Here is a 24,696-nt window from a genome sequence, read left to right on the forward strand (position 1 = left end):
TATGTCCCTTTTAGAATCCCCGAGTATGTCCCTTTTAGAATCCCCGAGTATGTCCCTTTTAGAATCCCCGAGTATGTCCCTTTTAGAATCCCCGAGTATGTCCCTTTTAGAATCCCCGAGTATGTCCCTTTTAGAATCCCCGAGTATGTCCCTTTTAGAATCCCCGAGTATGTCCCTTTTAGAATCCCCGAGTATGTCCCTTTTAGAATCCCCGAGTATGTCCCTTTTAGAATCCCCGAGTATGTCCCTTTTAGAATCCCCGAGTATGTCCCTTTTAGAATCCCCGAGTATGTCCCTTTTAGAATCCCCGAGTATGTCCCTTTTAGAATCCCCGAGTATGTCCCTTTTAGAATCCCCGAGTATGTCCCTTTTAGAATCCCCGAGTATGTCCCTTTTAGAATCCCCGAGTATGTCCCTTTTAGAATCCCCGAGTATGTCCCTTTTAGAATCCCCGAGTATGTCCCTTTTAGAATCCCCGAGTATGTCCCTTTTAGAATCCCCGAGTATGTCCCTTTTAGAATCCCCGAGTATGTCCCTTTTAGAATCCCCGAGTATGTCCCTTTTAGAATCCCCGAGTATGTCCCTTTTAGAATCCCCGAGTATGTCCCTTTTAGAATCCCCGAGTATGTCCCTTTTAGAATCCCCGAGTATGTCCCTTTTAGAATCCCCGAGTATGTCCCTTTTAGAATCCCCGAGTATGTCCCTTTTAGAATCCCCGAGTATGTCCCTTTTAGAATCCCCGAGTATGTCCCTTTTAGAATCCCCGAGTATGTCCCTTTTAGAATCCCCGAGTATGTCCCTTTTAGAATCCCCGAGTATGTCCCTTTTAGAATCCCCGAGTATGTCCCTTTTAGAATCCCCGAGTATGTCCCTTTTAGAATCCCCGAGTATGTCCCTTTTAGAATCCCCGAGTATGTCCCTTTTAGAATCCCCGAGTATGTCCCTTTTAGAATCCCCGAGTATGTCCCTTTTAGAATCCCCGAGTATGTCCCTTTTAGAATCCCCGAGTATGTCCCTTTTAGAATCCCCGAGTATGTCCCTTTTAGAATCCCCGAGTATGTCCCTTTTAGAATCCCCGAGTATGTCCCTTTTAGAATCCCCGAGTATGTCCCTTTTAGAATCCCCGAGTATGTCCCTTTTAGAATCCCCGAGTATGTCCCTTTTAGAATCCCCGAGTATGTCCCTTTTAGAATCCCCGAGTATGTCCCTTTTAGAATCCCCGAGTATGTCCCTTTTAGAATCCCCGAGTATGTCCCTTTTAGAATCCCCGAGTATGTCCCTTTTAGAATCCCCGAGTATGTCCCTTTTAGAATCCCCGAGTATGTCCCTTTTAGAATCCCCGAGTATGTCCCTTTTAGAATCCCCGAGTATGTCCCTTTTAGAATCCCCGAGTATGTCCCTTTTAGAATCCCCGAGTATGTCCCTTTTAGAATCCCCGAGTATGTCCCTTTTAGAATCCCCGAGTATGTCCCTTTTAGAATCCCCGAGTATGTCCCTTTTAGAATCCCCGAGTATGTCCCTTTTAGAATCCCCGAGTATGTCCCTTTTAGAATCCCCGAGTATGTCCCTTTTAGAATCCCCGAGTATGTCCCTTTTAGAATCCCCGAGTATGTCCCTTTTAGAATCCCCGAGTATGTCCCTTTTAGAATCCCCGAGTATGTCCCTTTTAGAATCCCCGAGTATGTCCCTTTTAGAATCCCCGAGTATGTCCCTTTTAGAATCCCCGAGTATGTCCCTTTTAGAATCCCCGAGTATGTCCCTTTTAGAATCCCCGAGTATGTCCCTTTTAGAATCCCCGAGTATGTCCCTTTTAGAATCCCCGAGTATGTCCCTTTTAGAATCCCCGAGTATGTCCCTTTTAGAATCCCCGAGTATGTCCCTTTTAGAATCCCCGAGTATGTCCCTTTTAGAATCCCCGAGTATGTCCCTTTTAGAATCCCCGAGTATGTCCCTTTTAGAATCCCCGAGTATGTCCCTTTTAGAATCCCCGAGTATGTCCCTTTTAGAATCCCCGAGTATGTCCCTTTTAGAATCCCCGAGTATGTCCCTTTTAGAATCCCCGAGTATGTCCCTTTTAGAATCCCCGAGTATGTCCCTTTAAAGATATTGATGTCTCAATGCCAGAAACGCATATAACAGTAGTTTAGAGCGCCCCAAGAAAACATTCCCAAATGTACAAACTCTTAAATCAATTCTTATAAACCTGTTCTAAAAGTTGGGTTTGATGTTTTTTTCTTTCTCCAAATCTGTTTGAATTTCAGAGATCATGTGATCAGAGCCAGATGTAAGCATGTCTACCATGTTGGTATTTAACTGCTGATGATGTCGTAGATAGTACCAGCCTATGGGAAAGAGTCGTTGTCAAGGTGTTTGGTTGCACTAATTCGGTCGGGGGGGGGGGGGGGGGGGGGGGGTTCTATACAGCCTTCCTGCCTCGGGGGGGGGGGGGGGTTCTATACAGCCTTCCTGCCTCGGGGAGGGGGGGGGGGTTCTATACAGCCTTCCTGCCTCGGGGGGGGGGGAGGTTTCTATACAGCCTTCCTGCCTCGGGGAGGGGGGGGGTTCTATACAGCCTTCCTGCCTCGGGGAGGGGGGGGGGGTTCTATACAGCCTTCCTGCCTCGGGGAGGGGGGGGGTTCTATACAGCCTTCCTGCCTCGGGGAGGGGGGGGGGTTCTATACAGCCTTCCTGCCTCGGGGAGGGGGGGGGGGTTCTATACAGCCTTCCTGCCTCGGGGAGGGGGGGGGTTCTATACAGCCTTCCTGCCTCGGGGAGGGGGGGGGGTTCTATACAGCCTTCCTGCCTCGGGGGGGGGGGGGGTTCTATACAGCCTTCCTGCCTCGGGGGGGGGGGGGGGGGTTCTATACAGCCTTCCTGCCTCGGGGAGGGGGGGGGGTTCTATACAGCCTTCCTGCCTCGGGGAGGGGGGGGGTTCTATACAGCCTTCCTGCCTCGGGGAGGGGGGGGGGGTTCTATACAGCCTTCCTGCCTCGGGGAGGGGGGGGGGTTCTATACAGCCTTCCTGCCTCGGGGAGGGGGGGGGTTCTATACAGCCTTCCTGGGTGCTGCCTAAAACTGAAATGCGATGCTTCAGCCACGGGGATCGGGTGGCATTTCGGAGAAGCGACCGGAGCTTTGCTTTTTTTTGGGGGGGGGGGTGAATGTTTGGTCCGTGTGAAGTGTATTTCTGGATCGTAGGATCAATGTGGTCACAGCGGCTTCTTGTTCAAGAGGCAGCAGATAACGGTTAGCTTTCTCGAGCTTCCGAGAGCTTCCCAGAGCTTCCGAGAGCTTCCCAGAGCTTCCGAGAGCTTCCCAGAGCTTCCGAGAGCTTCCGAGAGCTTCCGAGAGCTTCCCAGAGCTTCCCAGAGCTTCCTAGAGCTTCCCAGAGCTTCCTAGAGCTTCCCAGAGCTTCCGAGAGCTTCCCAGAGCTTCCCAGAGCTTCCGAGAGCTTCCGAGAGCTTCCCAGAGCTTCCGAGAGCTTCCCAGAGCTTCCCAGAGCTTCCGAGAGCTTCCCAGAGCTTCCTAGAGCTTCCGAGAGCTTTCTAGAGCTTCCTAGAGCTTTCTCTCCTCTTTCTCCATTTCTGAATTGGGGGCCATTTTCTTTCTAGCTGCCAACCCCCCCCCCCCCCCCCCCCCCCCCCCCCCCCCACTATGTAGACAAAGGTACGTGGACAACCCTTTTCAAACTAGTGGATTATATTTCAGCCACATCCGTTTATACAGGTGTATACAATCATGGACTCTACAAGACGTATACAGGGGTCACGTTCCCCCCAGGGAAGTTTATACAGGGGTCACGTTCCCCCCAGGGAAGTTTATACAGGGGTCACGTTCCCCCCAGGGAAGTTTATACAGGTGTATACAATCATGGACTCTACAAGACTCCGAAAGCCTTCCCTCAGGGACGCTGGCCCACTGTGGCATTATATAACAATAATAACTAAAGACAGTTTTATCCAATGGGATTTAGGGACGCTGGCCCACTGTGGCATTATATAACAATAATACCTAAAGACAGTTTTATCCAATGGGATTTAGGGACGCTGGCCCACTGTGGCATTATATAACAATAATAACTAAAGACAGTTTTATCCAATGGGATTTAGGGACGCTGGCCCACTGTGGCATTATATAACAATAATACCTAAAGACAGTTTTATCCAATGGGATTTAGTCATGTGTTCACACTGGCCTCATCAACTAGTGATGTTAATCTGTGTTGTATCAGGTGGATCCAGACACTGGCCTCATCAACTAGTGATGTTAATCTGTGTTGTATCAGGTGGATCCAGACACTGGCCTCATCAACTAGTGATGTTAATCTGTGTTGTATCAGGTGGATCCAGACACTGGCCTCATCAACTAGTGATGTTAATCTGTGTTGTATCAGGTGGATCCAGACACTGGCCTCATCAACTAGTGATGTTAATCTGTGTTGTATCAGGTGGATCCAGACACTGGCCTCATCAACTAGTGATGTTAATCTGTGTTGTATCAGGTTGGATCCAGACACTGGCCTCATCAACTAGTGACGTTAATCTGTGTTGTATCAGGTGGATCCGGACACTGGCCTCATCAACTAGTGACTTTAATCTGTGTTGTATCAGGTGGATCCGGACACTGGCCTCATCAACTAGTGATGTTAATCTGTGTTGTATCAGGTGGATCCGGACACTGGCCTCGTCAACTAGTGATGTTAATCTGTGTTGTATCAGGTGGATCCAGACACTGGCCTCATCAACTAGTGATGTTAATCTGTGTTGTATCAGGTGGATCCGGACACTGGCCTCATCAACTAGTGATGTTAATCTGTGTTGTATCAGGTGGATCCGGACACTGGCCTCATCAACTAGTGATGTTAATCTGTGTTGTATCAGGTGGATCCGGACACTGGCCTCATCAACTAGTGATGTTAATCTGTGTTGTATCAGGTGGATCCAGACACTGGCCTCATCAACTAGTGATGTTAATCTGTGTTGTATCAGGTGGATCCAGACACTGGCCTCATCAACTAGTGATGTTAATCTGTGTTGTATCAGGTGGATCCAGACACTGGCCTCATCAACTAGTGACGTTAATCTGTGTTGTATCAGGTGGATCCAGACACTGGCCTCATCAACTAGTGATGTTAATCTGTGTTGTATCAGGTGGATCCAGACACTGGCCTCGTCAACTAGTGATGTTAATCTGTGTTGTATCAGGTGGATCCAGACACTGGCCTCGTCAACTAGTGATGTTAATCTGTGTTGTATCAGGTGGATCCAGACACTGGCCTCGTCAACTAGTGATGTTAATCTGTGTTGTATCAGGTGGATCCAGACACTGGCCTCATCAACTAGTGATGTTAATCTGTGTTGTATCAGGTGGATCCAGACACTGGCCTCATCAACTAGTGATGTTAATCTGTGTTGTATCAGGTGGATCCAGACACTGGCCTCATCAACTAGTGATGTTAATCTGTGTTGTATCAGGTGGATCCAGACACTGGCCTCATCAACTAGTGACGTTAATCTGTGTTGTATCAGGTGGATCCAGACACTGGCCTCATCAACTAGTGACGTTAATCTGTGTTGTATCAGGTGGATCCAGACACTGGCCTCATCAACTAGTGACGTTAATCTGTGTTGTATCAGGTGGATCCAGACACTGGCCTCATCAACTAGTGATGTTAATCTGTGTTGTATCAGGTGGATCCAGACACTGGCCTCATCAACTAGTGACGTTAATCTGTGTTGTATCAGGTGGATCCAGACACTGGCCTCATCAACTAGTGACGTTAATCTGTGTTGTATCAGGTGGATCCAGACACTGGCCTCATCAACTAGTGACGTTAATCTGTGTTGTATCAGGTGGATCCAGACACTGGCCTCATCAACTAGTGATGTTAATCTGTGTTGTATCAGGTGGATCCAGACACTGGCCTCATCAACTAGTGATGTTAATCTGTGTTGTATCAGGTGAATCCAGACACTGGCCTCATCAACTAGTGATGTTAATCTGTGTTGTATCAGGTGGATCCAGACACTGGCCTCATCAACTAGTGATGTTAATCTGTGTTGTATCAGGTGGATCCAGACACTGGCCTCATCAACTAGTGATGTTAATCTGTGTTGTATCAGGTGGATCCAGACACTGGCCTCATCAACTAGTGATGTTAATCTGTGTTGTATCAGGTGGATCCAGACACTGGCCTCATCAACTAGTGATGTTAATCTGTGTTGTATCAGGTGGATCCAGACACTGGCCTCATCAACTAGTGATGTTAATCTGTGTTGTATCAGGTGGATCCGGACACTGGCCTCATCAACTAGTGATGTTAATCTGTGTTGTATCAGGTGGATCCAGACACTGGCCTCATCAACTAGTGATGTTAATCTGTGTTGTATCAGGTGGATCCAGACACTGGCCTCATCAACTAGTGATGTTAATCTGTGTTGTATCGGGTGGATCCAGACACTGGCCTCATCAACTAGTGATGTTAATCTGTGTCGTATCAGGTGGATCCAGACACTGGCCTCATCAACTAGTGATGTTAATCTGTGTTGTATCAGGTGAATCCAGACACTGGCCTCATCAACTAGTGATGTTAATCTGTGTCGTATCAGGTGAATCCAGACACTGGCCTCATCAACTAGTGATGTTAATCTGTGTTGTATCAGGTGGATCCGGACACTGGCCTCATCAACTAGTGATGTTAATCTGTGTTGTATCAGGTGGATCCAGACACTGGCCTCATCAACTAGTGATGTTAATCTGTGTTGTATCAGGTGGATCCAGACACTGGCCTCATCAACTAGTGATGTTAATCTGTGTTGTATCAGGTGGATCCAGACACTGGCCTCATCAACTAGTGATGTTAATCTGTGTTGTATCAGGTGGATCCAGACACTGGCCTCATCAACTACGACCGACTGGAGGAGAACGCCCGGCTTTTCCACCCTAGACTGATCATCGCAGGTAACACACACACACACACACACACACACACACACACACACACACACACACACACACACACACACACACACACACACACACACACACACACACACACACACACACACACACACACACACACACACACACACTTACTTTTGGGGCCTGGTTTCCCAGCCACAGAATCTCCTGTTGACAGTTTCATTGTATCTTTTGGACCTGGTTTCCCAGACATGTAATGAAACCGTTTCCTGTCAATCGTTCCGTCTTCTCTCTCCAGGTATAAGCTGTTATTCCCGTAACCTCGACTACGCTCGGCTGCGTCGTATCGCCGACGAGAACGGCGCTTTCCTATTGGCCGACATGGCACACATCAGCGGACTGGTGGCGGCCGGGGTCGTCCCGTCTCCGTTCGAGTACTGTGACGTGGTCTCCACGACGACCCACAAGACGCTGCGTGGCTGTCGCTCTGGGGTCATCTTCTACAGAAAGGGTACGGAGAAGAGAGGGAGGGAGGTCTCTCTCTGGGGTCATCTTCTACAGAAAGGGTACGGAGAAGAGAGGGAGGGAGGTCTCTCTCTGGGGTCATCTTCTACAGAAAGGGTACGGAGAAGAGAGGGAGGGAGGGAGGGTGGTCTCTCTCTGGGGTCATCTTCTACAGAAAGGGTACGGAGAAGAGAGGGAGGGAGGGAGGGAGGTCTCTCTCTCTGGGGTCATCTTCTACAGAAAGGGTACGGAGAAGAGAGGGAGGGAGGGAGGTCTCTCTCTGGGGTCATCTTCTACAGAAAGGGTACGGAGAAGAGAGGGAGGGAGGGAGGGTGGTCTCTCTCTGGGGTCATCTTCTACAGAAAGGGTACGGAGAAGAGAGGGAGGGAGGGTGGTCTCTCTCTGGGGTCATCTTCTACAGAAAGGGTACGGAGAAGAGAGGGAGGGAGGGAGGTCTCTCTCTGGGGTCATCTTCTACAGAAAGGGTACGGAGAAGAGAGGGAGGGAGGGAGGTCTCTCTCTCTGGGGTCATCTTCTACAGAAAGGGTACGGAGAAGAGAGGGAGGGTGGTCTCTCTCTGGGGTCATCTTCTACAGAAAGGGTACGGAGAAGAGAGGGAGGGAGGTCTCTCTCTGGGGTCATCTTCTACAGAAAGGGTACGGAGAAGAGAGGGAGGGAGGGAGGGAGGTCTCTCTCTCTGGGGTCATCTTCTACAGAAAGGGTACGGAGAAGAGAGGGAGGGAGGGAGGGAGGGAGGTCTCTCTCTCTGGGGTCATCTTCTACAGAAAGGGTACGGAGAAGAGAGGGAGGGAGGGAGGGAGGGAGGGAGGTCTCTCTCTCTGGGGTCATCTTCTACAGAAAGGGTACGGAGAAGAGAGGGAGGGAGGGAGGGTGGTCTCTCTCTGGGGTCATCTTCTACAGAAAGGGTACGGAGAAGAGAGGGAGGGAGGTCTCTCTCTGGGGTCATCTTCTACAGAAAGGGTACGGAGAAGAGAGGGAGGGAGGGAGGGTGGTCTCTCTCTGGGGTCATCTTCTACAGAAAGGGTACGGAGAAGAGAGGGAGGGAGGGAGGGAGGTCTCTCTCTGGGGTCATCTTCTACAGAAAGGGTACGGAGAAGAGAGGGAGGGAGGGAGGGAGGTCTCTCTCTGGGGTCATCTTCTACAGAAAGGGTACGGAGAAGAGAGGGAAGGGAGGGTGTGTGTGTGTATCATGCTGGTCTCTCTCTCTGTGGGGTTTAGTGTGTGTATCATGCTGGTCTCTCTGTGGGGTTTAGTGTGTGTATCATGCTGGTCTCTCTGTGGGTTTTAGTGTGTGTATCATGCTGGTCTCTCTCTCTCTCTCTGTGGGGTTTAGTGTGTGTATCATGCTGGTCTCTCTCTCTCTGTGGGGTTTAGTGTGTGTATCATGCTGGTCTCTCTGTGGGGTTTAGTGTGTGTATCATGCTGGTCTCTCTCTCTCTCTGTGGGGTTTAGTGTGTGTATCATGCTGGTCTCTCTCTGTGTGGGGTTTAGTGTGTATATCATGCTGGTCCCTCTCTCTCTGTGGGGTTTAGTGTGTGTATCATGCTGGTCTCTCTCTCTCTGTGTGGGGTTTAGTGTGTGTATCATGCTGGTCTCTCTCTCTGTGGGGTTTAGTGTGTGTATCATGCTGGTCTCTCTCTCTCTGTGGGGTTTAGTGTGTGTATCATGCTGGTCTCTCTCTCTCTGTGGGGTTTAGTGTGTGTATCATGCTGGTCTCTCTCTCTCTGTGGGGTTTAGTGTGTGTATCATGCTGGTCTCTCTCTCTCTGTGGGGTTTAGTGTGTGTATCATGCTGGTCTCTCTCTCTCTGTGGGGTTTAGTGTGTGTATCATGCTGGTCTCTCTGTGGGGTTTAGTGTGTGTATCATGCTGGTCTCTCTGTGGGGTATAGTGTGTGTATCATGCTGGTCTCTCTGTGGGGTATAGTGTGTGTATCCTGCTGGTCTCTCTCTCTGTGGGGTTTAGTGTGTGTATCATGCTGGTCTCTCTCTCTCTGTGGGGTTTAGTGTGTGTATCATGCTGGTCTCTCTCTCTCTGTGGGGTTTAGTGTGTGTATCATGCTGGTCTCTCTCTCTCTGTGGGGTTTAGTGTGTGTATCATGCTGGTCTCTCTCTCTCTGTGGGGTTTAGTGTGTGTATCATGCTGGTCTCTCTCTCTCTGTGGGGTTTAGTGTGTGTATCATGCTGGTCTCTCTCTCTCTGTGGGGTTTAGTGTGTGTATCATGCTGGTCTCTCTGTGGGGTTTAGTGTGTGTATCATGCTGGTCTCTCTCTCTCTGTGGGGTTTAGTGTGTGTATCATGCTGGTCTCTCTCTCTCTGTGGGGTTTAGTGTGTGTATCATGCTGGTCTCTCTGTGGGGTTTAGTGTGTGTATCATGCTGGTCTCTCTCTCTCTGTGGGGTTTAGTGTGTTTATCATGCTGGTCTCTCTCTCTCTGGGGGGTTTAGTGTGTGTATCATGCTGGTCTCTCTGTGGGGTTTAGTGTGTGTATCATGCTGGTCTCTCTCTCTCTGTGGGGTTTAGTGTGTGTATCATGCTGGTCTCTCTCTCTCTGTGGGGTTTAGTGTGTGTATCATGCTGGTCCCTCTCTCTCTCTGTGGGGTTTAGTGTGTGTATCATGCTGGTATCTCTCTCTGTGGGGTTTAGTGTGTGTATCATGCTGGTCTCTCTGTGGGGTTTAGTGTGTGTATCATGCTGGTCTCTCTCTCTCTGGGGTTTAGTGTGTGTATCATGCTGGTCTCTCTCTCTCTGTGGGGTTTAGTGTGTGTATCATGCTGGTCTCTCTGTGGGGTTTAGTGTGTGTATCATGCTGGTCTCTCTCTCTCTGTGGGGTTTAGTGTGTTTATCATGCTGGTCTCTCTCTCTCTGTGGGGTTTAGTGTGTGTATCATGCTGTTCTCTCTGTGGGGTTTAGTGTGTGTATCATGCTGTTCTCTCTGTGGGGTTTAGTGTGTGTATCATGCTGGTATCTCTCTCTGTGGGGTTTAGTGTGTGTATCATGCTGGTCTCTCTGTGGGGATTAGTGTGTGTATCATGCTGGTCTCTCTCTCTCTGGGGTTTAGTGTGTGTATCATGCTGGTCTCTCTCTCTCTGTGGGGTTTAGTGTGTGTATCATGCTGGTCTCTCTGTGGGGTTTAGTGTGTGTATCATGCTGGTCTCTCTCTCTCTGTGGGGTTTAGTGTGTGTATCATGCTGGTCTCTCTCTCTGTGGGGTTTAGTGTGTGTATCATGCTGGTCTCTCTCTCTCTGTGGGGTTTAGTGTGTGTATCATGCTGTTCTCTCTCTCTGTGGGGTTTAGTGTGTGTATCATGCTGGTCTCTCTCTCTCTGTGGGGTTTAGTGTGTGTATCATGCTGGTCTCTCTCTCTCTCTGTAGGGTTTAGTGTGTGTATCATGCTGGTCTCTCTCTCTGTGGGGTTTAGTGTGTGTATCATGCTGGTCTCTCTCTCTGTGGGGTTTAGTGTGTGTATCATGCTGGTCTCTCTCTCTCTGTGGGGTTTAGTGTGTGTATCATGCTGGTCTCTCTCTCTCTGTGGGGTTTAGTGTGTGTATCATGCTGGTCTCTCTCTCTGTAGGGTTTAGTGTGTGTATCATGCTGGTCTCTCTCTCTCTGTGGGGTTTAGTGTGTGTATCATGCTGGTCTCTCTCTCTCTGTGGGATTTAGTGTGTGTATCATGCTGGTCTCTCTCTCTCTGTGGGGTTTAGTGTGTGTATCATGCTGGTCTCTCTCTCTCTCTCTGTGGGGTTTAGTGTGTGGGGTTTAGTGTGTGTATCATGCTGGTCTCTCTCTCTCTGGGGGGTTTAGTGTGTGTGTCATGCTGGTCTCTCTCTCTCTGTGGGGTTTATTGTGTGTATCATGCTGGTCTCTCTCTCTCTGTGGGGTTTAGTGTGTGTATCATGCTGGTCTCTCTCTCTCTGTGGGGTTTAGTGTGTGTATCATGCTGGTCTCTCTCTCTCTCTGTGGGGTTTAGTGTGTGTATCATGCTGGTCTCTCTCTCTCTGGGGGGTTTAGTGTGTGTGTCATGCTGGTCTCTCTCTCTCTGTGGGGTTTAGTGTGTGTGTCATGCTGGTCTCTCTCTCTCTGTGGGGTTTAGTGTGTGTATCATGCTGGTCTCTCTCTCTCTGTGGGGTTTAGTGTGTGTATCATGCTGGTCTCTCTCTCTCTGTGGGGTTTAGTGTGTGTATCATGCTGGTCTCTCTGTGGGGTTTAGTGTGTGTATCATGCTGGTCTCTCTGTGGGGTTTAGTGTGTGTATCATGCTGGTCTCTCTCTCTCTCTGGGGTTTAGTGTGTGTATCATGCTGGTCTCTCTCTCTCTGTGGGGTTTAGTGTGTGTATCATGCTGGTCTCTCTCTCTCTGTGGGGTTTAGTGTGTGTATCATGCTGGTCTCTCTCTCTTTGTGGGGTTTAGTGTGTGTATCATGCTGGTCTCTCTCTCTCTCTCTGTGGGGTTTAGTGTGTGTATCATGCTGGTCTCTCTCTCTGTGGGGTTTAGTGTGTGTATCATGCTGGTGTCTCTCTCTGTGGGGTTTAGTGTGTGTATCATGCTGGTCTCTCTGTGGGGTTTAGTGTGTGTATCATGCTGGTCTCTCTCTGTGGGGTTTAGTGTGTGTATCATGCTGGTCTCTCTCTCTCTGTGGGGTTTAGTGTGTGTGTCATGCTGGTCTCTCTCTCTCTGTGGGGTTTAGTGTGTGTATCATGCTGGTCTCTCTCTCTCTGTGGGGTTTAGTGTGTGTATCATGCTGGTCTCTCTCTCTCTGTGGGGTTTAGTGTGTGTATCATGCTGGTCTCTCTCTCTCTGTGGGGTTTAGTGTGTGTATCATGCTGGTCTCTCTCTCTCTGTGGGGTTTAGTGTGTGTATCATGCTGGTCTCTCTCTCTGTGGGGTTTAGTGTGTGTATCATGCTGGTCTCTCTCTCTGTGGGGTTTAGTGTGTGTATCATGCTGGTCTCTCTCGCTCTGTGGGGTTCAGTGTGTGTATCATGCTGGTCTCTCTCCCTCTGTGGGGTTTAGTGTGTGTATCATGCTGGTCTCTCTCTGTGGGGTTTAGTGTGTGTGTCATGCTGGTCTCTCTCTCTGTGGGGTTTAGTGTGTGTGTCATGCTGGTCTCTCTCTCTCTGTGGGGTTTAGTGTGTGTATCATGCTGGTCTCTCTCTCTCTGTGGGGTTTAGTGTGTATCATGCTGGTCTCTCTGTGGGGTTTAGTGTGTGTCATGCTGGTCTCTCTCTCTCTCTGTGTGGGGTTTAGTGTGTGTGTCATGCTGGTCTCTCTCTCTGTGTGGGGTTTAGTGTGTGTATCATGCTGGTCTCTCTCTGTGGGGTTTAGTGTGTGTATCATGCTGGTCTCTCTCTCTCTCTGTGGGGTTTAGTGTGTGTCATGCTGGTCTCTCTGTGGGGTTTAGTGTGTGTATCATGCTGGTCTCTCTCTCTCTCTGGGGTTTAGTGTGTGTATCATGCTGGTCTCTCTCTGTGGGGTTTAGTGTGTGTATCATGCTGGTCTCTCTCTCTCTGTGGGGTTTAGTGTGTGTATCATGCTGGTCTCTCTCTCTCTCTGTGGGGTTTAGTGTGTGTCATGCTGGTCTCTCTGTGTGTCCCTGTCCTCCAGGAATACGTAGTGTGGACCCGAAGGGAAAGGAGACTCTGTATAATCTGGAGTCTCTCATCAACCAAGCCGTGTTCCCAGGACTACAGGGAGGACCCCACAACCACGCCATCGCAGGTACAGGCACTTCTCTGGACACCTATATTGGCTTTATATACAGGCACCTACACAGACATCTCCAAGGTGGATATTAACTAGGACACCTCACTACCACACTATGACAGGTAAAGTAGTTAGGACACCTCACTATGACAGGTAAAGTAGCTAGGACACCTCACTACCTCACTATGACAGGTAAAGTAGTTAGGACACCTCACTATGACAGGTAAAGTAGCTAGGACACCTCACTACCACACTATGACAGGTAAAGTAGTTAGGACACCTCACTACCTCACTATGACAGGTAAAGTAGTTAGGACACCTCACTATTACACTATGACAGGTAAAGTAGTCAGGACACCTCACTACCACACTATGACAGGTAAAGTAGTTAGGACACCTCACTATTACACTATGACAGGTAAAGTAGTCAGGACACCTCACTACCACACTATGACAGGTAAAGTAGCTAGGACACCTCACTACCACACTATGACAGGTAAAGTAGTTAGGACACCTCACTATGACAGGTAAAGTAGTTAGGACACCTCACTATGACAGGTAAAGTAGTCAGGACACCTCACTACCACACTATGACAGGTAAAGTAGTCAGGACACCTCACTATGACAGGTAAAGTAGCTAGGACACCCCACAACCACGCCATCGCAGGTACAGGCACTTCTCTGGACACCTATATTGGCTTTATATACAGGCACCTACTCAGACATCTCCAGTTAGGACACCTCACTACCACACTATGACAGGTAAAGTAGCTAGGACACCTCACTATGACAGGTAAAGTAGTTAGGACACCTCACTACCACACTATGACAGGTAAAGTAGCCAGGACACCTCACTATGACAGGTAAAGTAGCCAGGACACCTCACTATGACAGGTAAAGTAGCTAGGACACCTCACTACCTCACTATGACAGGTAAAGTAGCTAGGACACCTCACTATGACAGGTAAAGTAGTTAGGACACCTCACTACCACACTATGACAGGTAAAGTAGTTAGGACACCTCACTACCACACTATGACAGGTAAAGTAGCCAGGACACCTCACTATGACAGGTAAAGTAGTTAGGACACCTCACTATGACAGGTAAAGTAGTTAGGACACCTCACTACCACACTATGACAGGTAAAGTAGTTAGGACACCTCACTATGACAGGTAAAGTAGCTAGGACACCTCACTACCACACTATGACAGGTAAAGTAGCTAGGACACCTCACTACCACACTATGACAGGTAAAGTAGTTAGGACACCTCACTACCACACTATGACAGGTAAAGTAGTTAGGACACCTCACTACCACACTATGACAGGTAAAGTAGTTAGGACACCTCACTACCACACTATGACAGGTAAAGTAGTTAGGACACCTCACTATGACAGGTAAAGTAGCTAGGACACCTCACTACCTCACTATGACAGGTAAAGTAGTTAGGACACCTCACTATGACAGGTAAAGTAGCTAGGACACCTCACTATGACAGGTAAAGTAGTCAGGACACCTCACTACCACACTATGACAGGTAAAGTAGCTAGGACACCTCACTACCACACTATGACAGGTAAAGTAGTCAGGACACCTCACTATGACAGGTAAAGTAGTTAGGACACCTCACTACCACACTATGACAGGTAAAGTAGTCAGGACACCTCACTATGACAGGTAAAGTAGTTAGGACACCTCACTACCACACTATGACAGGTAAAGTAGTCAGGACACCACACTATGACAGGTAAAGTAGTCAGGACACCTCACTACCACACTATGACAGGTAAAGTAGTTAGGACACCTCACTACCACACTATGACAGGTAAAGTAGTCAGGACACCTCACTACCACACTATGACAGGTAAAGTAGTTAGGACACCTCACTATGACAGGTAAAGTAGTTAGGACACCTCACTACCACACTATGACAGGTAAAGTAGCTAGGACACCTCACTACCACACTATGACAGGTAAAGTAGCTAGGACACCTCACTACCACACTATGACAGGTAAATTAGTCAGGACACCTCACTACCACACTATGACAGGTAAAGTAGCTAGGACACCTCACTACCACACTATGACAGGTAAAGTAGTCAGGACACCTCACTACCACACTATGACAGGTAAAGTAGTTAGGACACCTCACTATGACAGGTAAAGTAGTTAGGACACCTCACTACCACACTATGACAGGTAAAGTAGTTAGGACACCTCACTATGACAGGTAAAGTAGCTAGGACACCTCACTACCACACTATGACAGGTAAAGTAGCTAGGACACCTCACTATGACAGGTAAAGTAGTCAGGACACCTCACTACCACACTATGACAGGTAAAGTAGCCAGGACACCTCACTACCACACTATGACAGGTAAAGTAGCTAGGACACCTCACTATGACAGGTAAAGTAGTCAGGACACCTCACTACCACACTATGACAGGTAAAGTAGCCAGGACACCTCACTATGACAGGTAAAGTAGTCAGGACACCTCACTACCACACTATGACAGGTAAAGTAGTTAGGACACCTCACTATGACAGGTAAAGTAGTTAGGACACCACACTATGACAGGTAAAGTAGTCAGGACACCACACTATGACAGGTAAAGTAGTTAGGACACCTCACTATGACAGGTAAAGTAGTTAGGACACCTCACTACCACACTATGACAGGTAAAGTAGCCAGGACACCTCACTACCACACTATGACAGGTAAAGTAGTTAGGACACCTCACTATGACAGGTAAAGTAGTTAGGACACCTCACTACCACACTATGACAGGTAAAGTAGTTAGGACACCTCACTACCACACTATGACAGGTAAAGTAGTTAGGACACCTCACTACCACACTATGACAGGTAAAGTAGTCAGGACACCTCACTACCACACTATGACAGGTAAAGTAGCTAGGACACCTCACTACCACACTATGACAGGTAAAGTAGTTAGGACACCTCACTACCACACTATGACAGGTAAAGTAGTTAGGACACCTCACTATGACAGGTAAAGTAGTTAGGACACCTCACTATGACAGGTAAAGTAGTTAGGACACCACACTATGACAGGTAAAGTAGTTAGGACACCTCACTACCACACTATGACAGGTAAAGTAGTTAGGACACCTCACTACCACACTATGACAGGTAAAGTAGCCAGGACACCTCACTATGACAGGTAAAGTAGTTAGGACACCTCACTACCACACTATGACAGGTAAAGTAGTTAGGACACCTCACTACCACACTATGACAGGTAAAGTAGTTAGGACACCTCACTACCACACTATGACAGGTAAAGTAGCTAGGACACCTCACTATGACAGGTAAAGTAGTTAGGACACCTCACTACCTCACTATGACAGGTAAAGTAGTTAGGACACCTCACTACCACACTATGACAGGTAAAGTAGTTAGGACACCTCACTATGACAGGTAAAGTAGCTAGGACACCTCACTACCACACTATGACAGGTAAAGTAGTTAGGACACCTCACTACCACACTATGACAGGTAAAGTAGTTAGGACACCTCACTACCACACTATGACAGGTAAAGTAGTTAGGACACCTCACTACCACACTATGACAGGTAAAGTAGCTAGGACACCTCACTATGACAGGTAAAGTAGTTAGGACACCTCACTACCACACTATGACAGGTAAAGTAGTTAGGACACCTCACTATGACAGGTAAAGTAGCTAGGACACCTCACTACCACACTATGACAGGTAAAGTAGTTAGGACACCTCACTACCACACTATGACAGGTAAAGTAGCTAGGACACCTCACTACCACACTATGACAGGTAAAGTAGCAAGGACACCTCACTATGACAGGTAAAGTAGTTAGGACACCTCACTATGACAGGTAAAGTAGTTAGGACACCTCACTACCACACTATGACAGGTAAAGTAGTTAGGACACCTCACTACCACACTATGACAGGTAAAGTAGTTAGGACACCTCACTATGACAGGTAAAGTAGCTAGGACACCTCACTACCTCACTATGACAGGTAAAGTAGCTAGGACACCTCACTATGACAGGTAAAGTAGTTAGGACACCTCACTACCACACTATGACAGGTAAAGTAGTTAGGACACCTCACTACCACACTATGACAGGTAAAGTAGTTAGGACACCTCACTATGACAGGTAAAGTAGTTAGGACACCTCACTATGACAGGTAAAGTAGTTAGGACACCTCACAACCACACTATGACAGGTACAGTAGCTAGGACACCACACTATGACAGGTAAAGTAGCTAGTGTGAAGCAGGCTCTAACCCCAGAGTTTAAGGGTGAAGCAGGCTCTAACCCCAGAGTTTAAGGGTGAAGCAGGCTCTAACCCCAGAGTTTAAGGGTGAAGCAGGCTCTAACCCCAGAGTTTAAGGGTGAAGCAGGCTCTGACCCCAGAGTTTAAGGGTGAAGCAGGCTCTAACCCCAGAGTTTAAGGGTGAAGCAGGCTCTAACCCCAGAGTTTAAGGGTGAAGCAGGCTCTGACCCCAGAGTTTACGGGTGAAGCAGGCTCTGACCCCAGAGTTTACGGGTGAAGCAGGCTCTGACCCCAGAGTTTAAGGGTGAAGCAGGCTCTAACCCCAGAGTTTAAGGGTGAAGCAGGCTCTAACCCCAGAGTTTAAGGGTGTAGCATGCTCTAACCCCAGAGTTTAAGGGATAGTGTGTGTGTTAATGTGTTTCTCCAGGTGTGGCGGTGGCCCTGAAGCAGGCTCTGACCCCAGAGTTTAAGGGTGAAGCAGGCTCTAACCCCAGAGTTTAAGGGATAGTGTGTGTATTAATGTGTTTCTCCAGGTGTGGCGGTGGCGCTGAAGCAGGCTCTAACCCCAGAGTTTAAGGGATAGTGTGTGTATTAATGTGTTTCTCCAGGTGTGGCGGTGGCGCTGAAGCAGGCTCTGACCCCAGAGTTTAAGGGATAGTGTGTGTATTAATGTGTTTCTCCAGGTGTGGCGGTGGCGCTGAAGCAGGCTCTGACCCCAGAGTTTACGGGTGAAGCAGGCTCTGACCCCAGAGTTTAAGGGTGAAGCAGGCTCTAACCCCAGAGTTTAAGGGTGTAGCATGCTCTAACCCCAGAGTTTAAGGGATAGTGTGTGTGTTAATGTGTTTCTCCAGGTGTGGCGGTGGCCCTGAAGCAGGCTCTGACCCCAGAGTTTAAGGGTGAAGCAGGCTCTAACCCCAGAGTTTAAGGGATAGTGTGTGTATTAATGTGTTTCTCCAGGTGTGGCGGTGGCGCTGAAGCAGGCTCTAACCCCAGAGTTTAAGGGATAGTGTGTGTATTAATGTGTTTCTCCAGGTGTGGCGGTGGCGCTGAAGCAGGCTCTGACCCCAGAGTTTAAGGGATAGTGTGTGTATTAATGTGTTTCTCCAGGTGTGGCGGTGGCGCTGAAGCAGGCTCTGACCCCAGAGTTTAAGGGATAGTGTGTGTATTAATGTGTTTCTCCAGGTGTGGCGGTGGCCCTGAAGCAGGCTCTGACCCCAGAGTTTAAGGGATAGTGTGTGTATTAATGTGTTTCTCCAGGTGTGGCGGTGGCGCTGAAGCAGGCTCTGACCCCAGAGTTTAAGGGATAGTGTGTGTATTAATGTGTTTCTCCAGGTGTGGCGGTGGCCCTGAAGCAGGCTCTAACCCCAGAGTTTAAGGGTGTAGCAGGCTCTAACCCCAGAGTTTAAGGGATAGTGTGTGTATTAATGTGTTTCTCCAGGTGTGGCGGTGGCGCTGAAGCAGGCTCTAACCCCAGAGTTTAAGGGATAGTGTGTGTATTAATGTGTTTCTCCAGGTGTGGCGGTGGCGCTGAAGCAGGCTCTAACCCCAGAGTTTAAGGGATAGTGTGTGTGTTAATGTGTTTCTCCAGGTGTGGCGGTGGCGCTGAAGCAGGCTCTAACCCCAGAGTTTAAGGGATAGTGTGTGTGTTAATGTGTTTCTCCAGGTGTGGCGGTGGCCCTGAAGCAGGCTCTAACCCCAGAGTTTAAGGGATAGTGTGTGTGTTAATGTGTTTCTCCAGGTGTGGCGGTGGCCCTGAAGCAGGCTCTAACCCCAGAGTTTAAGGCGTATCAGTACCAGGTGCTCTCTAACTGCAGAGCGATGGCCAACGCCCTCATCAACCACGGGTACAAGATCGTCACCGGTGAGACAATAATGTCATGGTTGTAGTTAACAGACCTGCGTTGGACACGCTGTAACCCAGGGTTTCACAAACTGAGTTCTGGTGACCCCAAGGGGTGAATATTTGGGGGTTTTGCTCTAGTACCTGTGTAGTTCTAGTTTGGGGTTTTAAGCTTCCTAGATCTGAGGGGGGATTTTAAGCTTCCTAGATCTGAGGGGGGGTTTAAGCTTCCTAGATCTGAGGGGGGTTTAAGCTTCCTAAATCTGAGGGGGGGTTTAAGCTTCCTAAATCTGAGGGGGGGATTTAAGCTTCCTAAATCTGAGGAGGGGGGGGGGGGTTTAAGCTTCCTAAATCTGAGGGGGGGTTTAAGCTTCCTAAATCTGAGGGGGGGTTTAAGCTTCCTAAATCTGAGGGGGGGTTTAAGCTTCCTAAATCTGAGGGGGGGTTTAAGCTTCCTAAATCTGAGGGGGGGTTTAAGCTTCCTAAATCTGAGGGGGGGTTTAAGCTTCCTAAATCTGAGGGGGGGTTTAAGCTTCCTAAATCTGAGGGGGGGTTTAAGCTTCCTAAATCTGAGGGGGGGTTTAAGCTTCCTAAATCTGAGGGGGGGGGTTTAAGCTTCCTAAATCTGAGGGGGGGGGTTTAAGCTTCCTAAATCTGAGGGGGGGGGGTTTAAGCTTCCTAAATCTGAGGGGGGGGGGGTTAAGCTTCCTAAATCTGAGGGGGGGGGGTTTAAGCTTCCTAAATCTGAGGGGGGGGGGGTTTAAGCTTCCTAAATCTGAGGCGGGGGTTTAAGCTTCCTAAATCTGAGGGGGGGTTTAAGCTTCCTAAATCTGAGGGGGGGTTTAAGCTTCCTAAATCTGAGGGGGGGTTTAAGCTTCCTAAATCTGAGGGGGGGTTTAAGCTTCCTAAATCTGAGGGGGGGTTTAAGCTTCCTAAATCTGAGGGGGGGTTTAAGCTTCCTAAATCTGAGGGGGGGTTTAAGCTTCCTAAATCTGAGGGGGGGTTTAAGCTTCCTGAATCTGAGTGGGGGGGGTTTAAGCTTCCTGTTAATGTTGCTGTATGGTTGTGTTAATGTTGCTGTATGGTTGTGTTAATGTTGTGTTAATGTTGCTGTATGGTTGTGTTAATGTTGCTGTATGGTTGTGTTAATGTTGCTGTATGGTTGTGTTAATGTTGCTGTATGGTTGTGTGTATGTTGCTGTATGGTTGTGTTAATGTTGCTGTATGGTTGTGTTAATGTTGCTGTATGGTTGTGTTAATGTTGCTGTATGGTTGTGTGTATGTTGCTGTATGGTTGTGTTAATGTTGCTGTATGGTTGTGTGTATGTTGCTGTATGGTTGTGTTAATGTTGCTGTATGGTTGTGTTAATGTTGCTGTATGGTTGTGTTAATGTTGCTGTATGGTTGTGTTTATGTTGCTGTATGGTTGTGTTTATGTTGCTGTATGGTTGTGTTTATGTTGCTGTATGGTTGTGTTAATGTTGCTGTATGGTTGTGTTAATGTTGCTGTATGGTTGTGTTAATGTTGCTGTATGGTTGTGTTAATGTTGCTGTATGGTTGTGTTAATGTTGCTGTATGGTTGTGTTAATGTTGCTGTATGGTTGTGTGTATGTTGCTGTATGGTTGTGTGTATGTTGCTGTATGGTTGTGTTAATGTTGCTGTATGGTTGTGTTAATGTTGCTGTATGGTTGTGTTTATGTTGCTGTATGGTTGTGTTTATGTTGCTGTATGGTTGTGTTAATGTTGCTGTATGGTTGTGTTTATGTTGCTGTATGGTTGTGTTAATGTTGCTGTATGGTTGTGTGTATGTTGCTGTATGGTTGTGTTAATGTTGCTGTATGGTTGTGTTAATGTTGCTGTATGGTTGTGTTAATGTTGCTGTATGGTTGTGTTAATGTTGTGTTTATGTTGCTGTATAGTTGTGTTAATGTTGCTGTATGGTTGTGTTAATGTTGCTGTATGGTTGTGTGTATGTTGCTGTATGGTTGTGTTAATGTTGCTGTATGGTTGTGTTTATGTTGCTGTATGGTTGTGTTAATGTTGCTGTATGGTTGTGTGTATGTTGCTGTATGGTTGTGTTAATGTTGCTGTATGGTTGTGTTAATGTTGCTGTATGGTTGTGTTAATGTTGCTGTATGGTTGTGTTAATGTTGCTGTATGGTTGTGTTTATGGTTGTGTTAATGTTGCTGTATGGTTGTGTTAATGTTGCTGTATGGTTGTGTTAATGTTGCTGTATGGTTGTGTTAATGTTGCTGTATGGTTGTGTTAATGTTGTGTTTATGTTGCTGTATGGTTGTGTTTATGTTGCTGTATGGTTGTGTTAATGTTGCTGTATGGTTGTGTTAATGTTGTGTTTATGTTGCTGTATAGTTGTGTTAATGTTGCTGTATGGTTGTGTTAATGTTGCTGTATGGTTGTGTGTATGTTGCTGTATGGTTGTGTTAATGTTGCTGTATGGTTGTGTGTATGTTGCTGTATGGTTGTGTTTATGTTGCTGTATGGTTGTGTTTATGTTGCTGTATGGTTGTGTTTATGTTCTCCAGGGGGTTCTGATAACCATCTGATCTTACTGGACCTGAGGCCCAACGGGACGGACGGAGGACGAGCTGAGAAGGTTCTAGAAGCTGCTGCCATCGCCTGCAACAAGAACACCTGTCCAGGTAAGTAACAGACACTCTGTAGGTGATGAGAGTGCTCTGTGTCCCAGTGGTCTATATGTGTGTATATACGTAATGTGTGTGTGTGTGTGTAGGTGATAAGAGTGCTCTGCGTCCCAGCGGTCTGAGGTTCGGCTCTCCTGCTCTGACCTCCAGAGGAATGGTTGAGGACGACTTCAAGAAGGTCGCAGAGTTCATCCACAGAGGTGACCTCTAACCCCTGACCTCTAACCCCTGACCTCTAACCCCTGACCTCTGTGTCTATAGTCATAGTGCTGACCCTAGATGCCCAGCTAGCAGACCAAGGTGACCTCTAACCCCTGACCTCTGTGTCTATAGTCATAGTGCTGACCCTAGATGTCCAGCTATTAGACCAAGGTGACCTCTAACCCCTGACCTCTGTGTCTATAGACATAGTGCTGACCCTAGATGTCCAGCTAGCAGACCAAGGTGACCTCTAACCCCTGACCTCTGTGTCTATAGTCATAGTGCTGACCCTAGATGTCCAGCTATTAGACCAAGGTGACCTCTAACCCCTGACCTCTAACCCCTGACCTCTAACCCCTGACCTCTGTGTCTATAGTCATAGTGCTGACCCTAGATGCCCAGCTAGCAGACCAAGGTGACCTCTAACCCCTGACCTCTGTGTCTATAGTCATAGTGCTGACCCTAGATGTCCAGCTATTAGACCAAGGTGACCTCTAACCCCTGACCTCTGTGTCTATAGACATAGTGCTGACCCTAGATGTCCAGCTATTAGACCAAGGTGACCTCTAACCCCTGACCTCTAACCCCTGACCTCTGTGTCTATAGTCATAGTGCTGACCCTAGATGCCCAGCTAGCAGACCAAGGTGACCTCTAACCCCTGACCTCTGTGTCTATAGTCATAGTGCTGACCCTAGATGTCCAGCTAGCAGACCAAGGTGACCTCTCACCCCTGACCTCTAACCCCTGACCTCTGTGTCTATAGACATAGTGCTGACCCTAGATGTCCAGCTATTAGACCAAGGTGACCTCTAACCCCTGACCTCTAACCCCTGACCTCTGTGTCTATAGACATAGTGCTGACCCTAGATGTCCAGCTATTAGACCAAGGTGACCTCTAACCCCTGACCTCTAACCCCTGACCTCTAACCCCTGACCTCTGTGTCTATAGACATAGTGCTGACCCTAGATGTCCAGCTATTAGACCAAGGTGACCTCTAACCCCTGACCTCTAACCCCTGACCTCTAACCCCTGACCTCTGTGTCTATAGTCATAGTGCTGACCCTAGATGCCCAGCTAGCAGACCAAGGTGACCTCTAACCCCTGACCTCTGTGTCTATAGTCATAGTGCTGACCCTAGATGTCCAGCTATTAGACCAAGGTGACCTCTAACCCCTGACCTCTGTGTCTATAGACATAGTGCTGACCCTAGATGTCCAGCTAGCAGACCAAGGTGACCTCTAACCCCTGACCTCTAACCCCTGACCTCTGTGTCTATAGTCATAGTGCTGACCCTAGATGTCCAGCTAGCAGACCAAGGTGACCTCTAACCCCTGACCTCTAACCCCTGACATCTGTGTCTATAGTCATAGTGCTGACCCTAGATGTCCAGCTAGCAGACCAAGGTGACCTCTAACCCCTGATCTCTGTGTCTATAGACATAGTGCTGACCCTAGATGTCCAGCTAGCAGACCAAGGTGACCTCTAACCCCTGACCTCTAACCCCTGACATCTGTGTCTATAGTCATAGTGCTGACCCTAGATGCCCAGCTAGCAGACCAAGGTGACCTCTAACCCCTGACCTCTAACCCCTGACCTCTGTGTCTATAGACATAGTGCTGACCCTAGATGTCCAGCTAGCAGACCAAGGTGACCTCTAACCCCTGACCTCTAACCCCTGACCTCTGTGTCTATAGTCATAGTGCTGACCCTAGATGTCCAGCTAGCAGACCAAGGTGACCTCTAACCCCTGACCTCTGTGTCTATAGACATAGTGCTGACCCTAGATGTCCAGCTAGCAGACCAAGGTGACCTCTAACCCCTGACCTCTAACCCCTGACATCTGTGTCTATAGTCATAGTGCTGACCCTAGATGTCCAGCTAGCAGACCAAGGTGACCTCTAACCCCTGACCTCTGTGTCTATAGACATAGTGCTGACCCTAGATGTCCAGCTAGCAGACCAAGGTGACCTCTAACCCCTGACCTCTGTGTCTATAGACATAGTGCTGACCCTAGATGTCCAGCTAGCAGACCAAGGTGACCTCTAACCCCTGACCTCTAACCCCTGACCTCTGTGTCTATAGTCATAGTGCTGACCCTAGATGTCCAGCTAGCAGACCAAGGTGACCTCTAACCCCTGACCTCTAACCCCTGACCCCTGTGTCTATAGTCATAGTGCTGGCCCTAGATGTCCAGCTAGCAGACCAAAGCCACCTCTAACCCCTGACCTCTAACCCCTGACCTCTGTGTCTATAGACATAGTGCTGACCCTAGATGCCCAGCTAGCAGACCAAGGTGACCTCTAACCCCTGACCTCTGTGTCTAAAGTCATAGTGCTGACCCTAGATGTCCAGCTAGCAGACCAAGGTGACCTCTAACCCCTGACATCTAACCCCTGACATCTGTGTCTATAGTCATAGTGCTGACCCTAGATGTCCAGCTAGCAGACCAAGGTGACCTCTAACCCCTGACCTCTGTGTCTATAGTCATAGTGCTGACCCTAGATGTCCAGCTAGCAGACCAAGGTGACCTCTAACCCCTGACCTCTAACCCCTG

General features: G+C 48.3%; 1 protein-coding gene and 1 long non-coding RNA gene across 6 annotated transcripts in view; both read left to right on the forward strand.

Moving 5' to 3' along the window:
* LOC129844781 (serine hydroxymethyltransferase, cytosolic-like) overlaps nucleotides 1-24,696 on the forward strand; it is a 105,155-nt gene that overhangs the window by 54,854 nt on the left and 25,605 nt on the right. For 2 of the 5 annotated variants that reach the window (XM_055912890.1, XM_055912889.1), the window contains 6 exons: nucleotides 6,879-6,960; nucleotides 7,220-7,432; nucleotides 13,043-13,156; nucleotides 19,172-19,294; nucleotides 21,820-21,936; nucleotides 22,029-22,139. In XM_055912890.1, coding sequence (XP_055768865.1) covers nucleotides 6,879-6,960; nucleotides 7,220-7,432; nucleotides 13,043-13,156; nucleotides 19,172-19,294; nucleotides 21,820-21,936; nucleotides 22,029-22,139 — 760 coding nt within the window. Of the gene's footprint in view, nucleotides 1-3,039; nucleotides 6,961-7,219; nucleotides 7,433-13,042; nucleotides 13,157-19,171; nucleotides 19,295-21,819; nucleotides 21,937-22,028; nucleotides 22,140-24,696 lie in introns of those variants that run through there. The other 3 variants (XM_055912886.1, XM_055912887.1, XM_055912888.1) reach the window with 3 other exon arrangements.
* Nucleotides 13,167-17,087, forward strand: LOC129844783 (uncharacterized). The gene is made up of 5 exons (XR_008758005.1): nucleotides 13,167-13,637; nucleotides 13,935-15,864; nucleotides 15,896-16,448; nucleotides 16,589-16,962; nucleotides 17,025-17,087. It is a non-coding gene; the product is annotated as an uncharacterized LOC129844783 (long non-coding RNA).

Source organism: Salvelinus fontinalis, unplaced genomic scaffold (assembly GCF_029448725.1).
Source record: "Salvelinus fontinalis isolate EN_2023a unplaced genomic scaffold, ASM2944872v1 scaffold_0230, whole genome shotgun sequence".
NCBI classification, from domain to species: Eukaryota; Metazoa; Chordata; class Actinopteri; order Salmoniformes; family Salmonidae; genus Salvelinus; species Salvelinus fontinalis.